Raw genomic sequence first — 7,895 nt, forward strand, 5'->3', positions numbered from 1 at the left:
TTGAGAATTTCAAGGTAAGAACTAGTTATTGGTTCAAAATGTTTGCTGAAAGAATGAAAAAAAATTTTCAATGCTTTGGAATAAAGGTAAAATGTCCAAGAATGAAATAGACCATTTCTACCCAAGTGCCAAATCTGTTTACCAAAAATCACATCACAACATGAAATGTCTTAAATTCAAGCATCAATCACTAAATGATTCTGGCTTAAGTTTAACCTAATTCTTTTAGTTTTAAGAATACATAAAATCATTTTCAAATATTTGTTTTGTATGCACAACTTTAAAAAATAGCATAATTTAGAAACAAATTTACTATAATTGTATTCTACAAGACAACATAAAACTACTGTTTGATGTTAAAAGTCTTACCTAGAACATTTTTGTTTCAGAACAGGTCTTGAAGGAACCTTTTCTTTTACGACCTTGTGTTCAAACTTAAAATAAAAGAAAGATATCTAAGATTTTTCTCATCTTCTCATGATACAAAACACAAAAGCACAGGTAATAAGCATTTCAGAAGCACACACTGCCAATGCTAACTGACAGAACAGTAGAAGCCCACACAGAAGCCCAGGAAGCTTTAACAAATTAACTTACTGAAAAGAGGAACAGGACAGGAGAAACTTTAGGAAGAAATTTAAAAACCGCTCCTCCCAGTATCACTGACTGAGAAAGCCTCACCGCAATGCACACTGTAACATCCCTGCATTCTCAAAGACAGGATCCACACACCACATGCCCACACTCTTAAGCCGTGTTTTGTCAGCTTTCTGAAGCAACCTTTACTAGATACTTACTTCACATTTAACTTGACCACCACTGCTAAAGATGATAATCTTAGAAATGATTCCTTCACAGTCAGGGGTGAGACAAATTCCTTGTAAAAAATCCTTTTTGATTTAAAAGCAAAAGATTATGTTTACAGTAGATAAATATATACATGCACACCATTATATCCACAAAGAATTGTTAAAATATATTATAGCCTCCTTCAGTAAGCCCTAAAGTTCTCATACAAAGAATATATATTCTCAGTGTTACTTGCTTTTGTCAAAGTAAAGTGAGCTCACATGACATGAACCATGTTTAAGCACCAGCCTCGTCCCTTCAGGGACTGCCCATTGTACTTCTCTTCTGAGACAGGAGCATGTTCCAGAAAAGGCCACTGTTCAACTTGCTTTCAGAAACAAGAGAATCTGGCACACAGAACAGAGGTGCCATCGCTCAACCCTGATCAACAACTGAAAACTTTGAAACATATAATCAAGAGATTAAATTTCTCATTGCAAGACATAGTAAGGGGTCACTTGGTGGAGGGCATTTAGACTCCATGGCGGCTTCTGAGTCACAGCATCCTTCTACTAGTTACATAGAAACTCTTTCACCTAACTTGAATAATTCCCACTGCTAACTTATGATAAGCTCTTTTTTCTCCAAAAGAGAGATTTGAAAAGATTTCCTTAAGTCCATAGATTATACAGACCAGATGTATAATTTATTAATGTAAATTAGACCATAAAATTATACCTTCATTCAAGTGTTCTCAATAACTGCAAGCACCCCCGCATGAGAAACAACAGTGTACATTTTAAATGTTGAGACTTTGCAAAAATCTAACCTTATGCCTTACCTTGTCAATTTTATCATTAAAAGTTGTAGTTTTTAACTTTTTCCAGCAGTTCATATGAAATTCCACTTTACAATATTGGCAACAGCTAATTCGTATAAAACCCTGGGGTTCAAAAAAACATATGCATTTTAAAAATATCTATACCAATACATTCATAACAGCATCCACTGAAATAAATAGAAATCTTATATTCAGCAACAGATTTAACGAGACATAATATTTCCGTAAGGTGTGATACATTTCTACTCCTCAAATGTCTGGCTGTGCTGAACTTGACTTTCACTTTTACAGCAGGAACCTGGCTGCCCTTCCTAATACAACAAACGTTGGATAAACATCGTTTCATCTGACCTACAGCTACTACTTCCTCCCCCCCTTCTTCCTGCTCTTCTTCACTCTCTTCCTCCTCCTTTTTAGATTTACTTATTTATTTTTTGTATGTGAGTACATTATGGCTCTCTTCAGACACACCAGAAGAGGGCATTGGATCTTGTTACAGATGGCTGTGAGCCAGCATGTGGGTCCTGGGAACTGAACTCAGGACGTCTGGAAGAACAGTCAGTGCTCTTAACCACTGAGCCATCTCTCCAGCTCTAGCTACTACCTTCTTAAGTAAACTAATAAATCATTCAGTTACATGACAGATTTGTCCTCAAGTGTCTACAAGACAATTAACTACAGGATAATTCAGGCTTCAGTGGCCTTTAAATTCTCATATTCCACTTTTATAGCATATTTAAAATGTAACAAATCAAAGGAAACAATCATTTTGTTTCCTGTGTTTCAGTGGTGAGAGGAGAAAATGGAGCCAGCTTTCTCTGGTCACCAGAAAACTCGCATCATTTGCTTTGGTTCCTTTGGTTTCCATGTATGATAACAAAGAACTACAGGGCAATGGGAGGAAAGGGGACATAAAAGTCCAAGCAAGAGAATCTGTGAGCCTACACGCAGAGAACTAATTCTGAATTCATTTTGAGACACTTTTGGAAAATAGTAAGTAAGTTCATTATTTACCTTAAAGTCTGGATCAGTTAGGTAAATCTGAATTTTGGAATATCCACGGCACTTCTGATAGCAACAAACAGCATCTGGCACTGGGGGAAACTTGCATTCTTCAACAAACTTCTCTAACATCATCTATAACAAAACAAAGGAAGATGATAAATAATGTCACAACACTAAGTACCAACAAAACTGCCTGTGATTTCAAGAACCTCCTGCCATCAGATTTGGACAGCATAAGAGCAAACTGTAAATTTTTTTAAGTTTTTTTTCTTGAAAAATGTCAATACAGGTTTGGGGAGAAGTTATCCTCAGCATCTAAACTTTACAAATGGACTGTCACTTTATAATTTACAGCTCTTAAAAATCTCCTTCAGGATGGAGAGGACTTACAGAAGGTAGAGCGGCCTCAGGGCGGCCCTCTGCAGCCCATCACTTCATCTAGACTCAACACTCCTAGTGAACCCCTCTGAATCCCTTTGCACGTGTACTTATTTATCCTCTGAAGAAGTGACCCAGTGTACTGAAGCCCCATGAGATCTGTGCCACGCTCCACGCTTCGCAGTGCTGGATCTGTTTACATCGCCTTCATGTCTCTACTCCAGGCTTGCATGAACACTTAACAATCCTTGGCTTTGTTCTTCACTAACAGCCTACATCTGACAATTTGCACAAGAGTATAGTAATATATTCAAATTTATGTGTCTTACCGTGTTTCCAAGGTCCATCCTCCTGTGACATGTGCAGTACTTTTGACTTATCTGTTCACCGTGACACACTACAGTCGTTTCTCCCTTCAGGTTGTAATGTTTTTTAAAGATCTGTCACAGGGCAGTGGTGGCGCACGCCTTTAATCCCAAGCACTTGGGAGGCAGAAGCAGGCCAATTTCTGAGTTTGAGGGCAGCCTGGTCTACAGAGTGAGTTCCAGGACAGCCAGGACTACACAGAAAAACACTGTCTTGAACGACCTCCACCCACCTCCCCAAATAATCTGTCTCTATGCTTTTGTTATGTGACTGTGCCATGCACCATGTGTGCCTGGTGCTGCACAGATCAGAATCGATCATTAGATACCTGAGACTGGAGTTACAGTTGGTTGTAAACTATCGTGTGGGGGCCTAGAACTGAACCTGAATCCTCCAAAAAAATTAACAAATGTTCTTACTCACTGGGCCATGGCTCCAGATTGCACACTCTTCAGGCTATAACAGACTATGCTGCTATGGCTTATTCAGACCTCAAGGTTCTTTTGAGAACATGCTTTCCTTTGTACATACGGAGGTATAAAACAGCTATATCATCCAGTTAACTGTACTTAAATATCTAAGGAATTGTCAGGCTATTTCTATACAGCAAATTTACTGTTTTATATTAGAACCAGCAATGCATCAAGGCTCTGCTATTCCTATATCCACGCTACAGTCTCGTAGGTGCAAAGTAGCATTTTGCTCTGGCTTTCATTTGTATTTCCTGGTAGTGTGCTAACTGGTCACATTTATAGTTTCTAGGCAGAAATGGCTCTTAAAATCCTATCTACTTCTTAATTATCTTCTGAGTTTTCCAAGTTAACTGTGATTCACCCACAATCAAGTTCTAAGAGCATCTGAGCCCTGACTACAAGTAATACCCTTGCTCACAAAATGCACATATGATTCAGTCGTTCTGGATCCAGTAATGAATCCTGTAGCCCTTGACACGACACTGATTTCCTGCTTTCTAAGTTAAGTACTGAATCAATAACTTTAGTGGCTATAATGAAATTCCACTGCCATAATGACACTTGGTATAGCAATACACACTGCTTCAGTGTGTCCAATCCTGTTGCTTCCTTGAACTTTAACCTTGTGCTCATCACCTAAACTCCTATCCTTCATCTTTCTCATACGTGAACAAGAATAATCATGATTTACTACTTGCAGGACTGCCATAAGGAAACCTGACAATAAGCAAAAGGCGTAAGAATAGAACTCAGGAGCATCCAGGGAACCAGGGAGGCGTGGAGCACAGAGCGCTGCTACCTCTGTCCTCTAGTCTCAAGTCTTCATGAAGATGGGCTCTCAAGCCAGAATGGAATACTTGAACAAATAAAGTTACCTTGACTTTTTCTGGCTTAGATTCTTCAATAATCACATTACTTGTGGGCCAAGTTAGAATTCCAGGGAGACGATAAATTAAAGTCTTTGCTTTTTCAAAGTGATTAAGAGCTTCGAGAAATCTAAAGAAATAATTGGGAAGAAAGAAGACATTAAGATGAGGCATAATATTTTATTCCACAGTAAGTCACCAAGACCTCAAGCCTGCTGAAAAGACCACATATGATACATCGATAGACATAAATATCCAATGTAATATATTTTCTTTTTAAGTAACTAAGACATTATTGCTTCTTGTTACAGAAATACAAACAAAGCATATCTCTGTCCTGGAATCCCCTACATCCTTGATCCCAGTAAGTAGAAACTAAAAGGACTTTCTTTAGTCTTAAAAATCTGCAAAGAAGATGTAGGCACACACTATGTTAGAGAACCTAATATCATACAAGTTCTTCTAGAAAGTAGAAAAAGACTTAAGGTTAATTAAGTATTCTAAATGATATTCCATTATCAAGAATTTTTCTTCTATAAAATAATCTAAAATAATTCAAGGGTCCAAACAGACTTGTCTAAGCCAATATATTTCCTTGGGCCACACAGCCCATTTAGGGAGACAAGACTGAGGACCAGGAGACACTTCCAGAACAATAAAGTAAACTTAGAGCAAGTATTTCAACCACAGAAAAGGTGTAGAGAATAGGCTCTTAGCTTAACTTGTAGTCTATGAACATGTGAATTCCTCATGCCCTATGCAATTTGAGGAGGCAGCTCCTAAAGCAAATCACAACTATGAAAATAAGCCACATCTAAGATAGCAAGGCAACCTCAGGATCTGGATTTGCTGTGCTAACACAAAGACCAGAGTTCAGATTCCCAACACGTGTCTAGTGCAGCAGCACCAACCTGTAACCCTGTGTTATGGAGTGGAGGGAGTCAGCAGACTCTGGGGATGATTGGTCAGCCCAGATTAGCTGAATCAGCAAGCTCCAGGTCAGACACTGGAGTGGAAGGGCCAGAGAGACTGATGGCTTAGAGGATAAAGGCACCTAACACAGAGCCTTACACCTGGAACTCATGTGAATGTGTGGATGTGCAGAGTGTAACAAGGTGTGCCCTGAGGTCACAGGAGGTGCTGTAACACACACAGTCTGCACAAACACACAATAACAATTAATTGAAGAAATATAGTGGAGCTGGGTGCTTTTAATCCCAGCACTTGTGAGACAGGTGCATCTCTGAGTTCAAATCCTGCCAGATTTACATATCAAGTTCTGGGACTATATATTGAGACCCTAAAAACCTATCTAAAAAAAGGAGAGGTGTGTGTGTTTGGAAAGACAGTGGTTAAGAACATTTGTTGCTCTTGCAGAGGGCCAGTTCGTTTCCCAGAATCCAAGTGGCGGCTCACAATCAACTCCAATTGCAGAGGATCTGACAACCTCTTCTGGTCTCCTCAGACATTGTATGCATTCGGTGCACTGAATTAGATGCATGCAGAACATTGATACACATAAAAGAATACATCTTTAGCCCAGTGTGATGGTACACATATTTAAATCATAGCACTTGAGAAGAGGAAGGCATATCTCTTTGACTTCCAGGCCAGCTAGAATTACATAGGGAGACTGTATTTCAAAGCAACAACAACAACCTAATAGTGGGTCTATCACTCGTCTACATATATGCACATGCATGCTCAACAAAATATCCCAACCAATGCCTGGCCAGATCCCTTGTATAAAATTAATTAATCATCACAAAGACCATCAACTTTGTGCTTCCCATGGTTTCTACTAACCTGTTTTTTTTCAAATATACTTTTCCTATTCCACAGTAGGCCAAGCAGTCAAGCCCTTCATTGGGATAGTGTTCGATAATCCTCTTAAACTGGTTTTCAGCTTCAGATAGCTCCTTCAAAAGCAGCGAGAACAGTCACTTACATGAGAGAACAGTTGAAACAGACAATCTTAAAGTTGACTCTTGTCTAATATTTAGAAAAATATCTATGTATCAAAAAATTCCTATTGCAAATTTTACCTTTTATTTCATTTTCCTATAACTTGTATGTGTTACTCATAGAAATTCAAGGGAAACAACAAAAGCAATCCATCCTGCTGAAAACAGACTGTCAATCAACAAACATTTACTAACATGCACAAGTAACATGTACAGGCCTGCTTTCAATACAACAGCTGTGGAATCATGGTGTAAAGACAGCTGATGTGGGTACAAAGACAGCATAACATATATGGAAGTAACTGCTGCTCCCACTCCAATGACAATGGCATGAGGCTTTACAGGTTGAGAAAGGCACTTGTGTTAAACACTGTTCATAAAACATAATAGAACTTAAGAGTCTATGTTTAGCACTCTCAACAAGGGGCACCTTTGTGCTTCAGACACATTAAAAAAAAAAAAAAGAATCGTAGTTGTGAGAAATAGCAACCACACTGTGACTGAAGAGAAAATGGGGACAAATGGCGTCTCTGCTCCTTTGAGGCCTGTTCCAAAGGAGGCTTCCAAAGTAGGCAAGGCAGTTCCAGGAGTAGTTATGGACAAGGGTGTGTTGTATGAGCAAAATACATTGCACATGTGCATGAAAATCCTAAAGAATTTTTTGAAAAGGAAAATGAGGAGTGCTAGTCTGGTGAAAATCATTTGAATGTGTAAGTTCTAGCATCATTTTTTTTTTATCACTTTCACTATTTTTATAGTAAATCATAGATGGAATTCAACTCTGAAGTCTTGATTCCAACTATCTATTAGTGGAATCAGATAGGAATTAATGGGAGGCAATCCTGCTGTTGTGTTAAGAACAAGGAAAATGACATAAGGCACCATGAACCCTTGGAAAGGAATGATCAATTTTGATTTTAATTAAGTGGTAATTTAAGCTTGTATGTAACTAAGGAAACTTAGGGACTGGGTTGGCAGGAAAATTACAAGGGCTGGTATATGAGGTCACTCTTGGAAGCATGACTTATGTACAGCCCTCAGGCCACATGCAAACAAGGACAGCTAAAAATACACCCACATTTAAATTACAAAGTTAACCACTGAGCCATCTCTCCAGTCCCAAAATATGAGATTTTTAAAAACTTGATTTCTTGCTGCAATGTCAGGAGAAGAGAAGAGAAGAGAAGAGAAGAGAAGAGAAGAGAAGAGAAGA

The 7,895-nt window shown here is 38.6% G+C and overlaps 1 protein-coding gene across 6 annotated transcripts in view; it reads right to left on the reverse strand.

Moving 5' to 3' along the window:
* Ttc3 (tetratricopeptide repeat domain 3) overlaps positions 1-7,895 on the reverse strand; it is a 97,579-nt gene that overhangs the window by 40,007 nt on the left and 49,677 nt on the right. For all 6 annotated transcript variants that reach the window (XM_028752562.1, XM_028752561.1, XM_028752565.1 and 3 more), the window contains 6 exons: positions 6,525-6,637; positions 4,728-4,848; positions 2,645-2,767; positions 1,631-1,732; positions 798-890; positions 370-434 (listed from right to left, as the gene is read on the reverse strand). In XM_028752562.1, the coding sequence (XP_028608395.1) occupies positions 370-434; positions 798-890; positions 1,631-1,732; positions 2,645-2,767; positions 4,728-4,848; positions 6,525-6,637 (617 nt within the window). The remainder of the gene's footprint in view (positions 1-369; positions 435-797; positions 891-1,630; positions 1,733-2,644; positions 2,768-4,727; positions 4,849-6,524; positions 6,638-7,895) is intronic.

This window comes from Grammomys surdaster, unplaced genomic scaffold, assembly GCF_004785775.1.
Source record: "Grammomys surdaster isolate TR1022 unplaced genomic scaffold, NIH_TR_1.0 125925, whole genome shotgun sequence".
NCBI lineage: Eukaryota > Metazoa > Chordata > Mammalia > Rodentia > Muridae > Grammomys > Grammomys surdaster.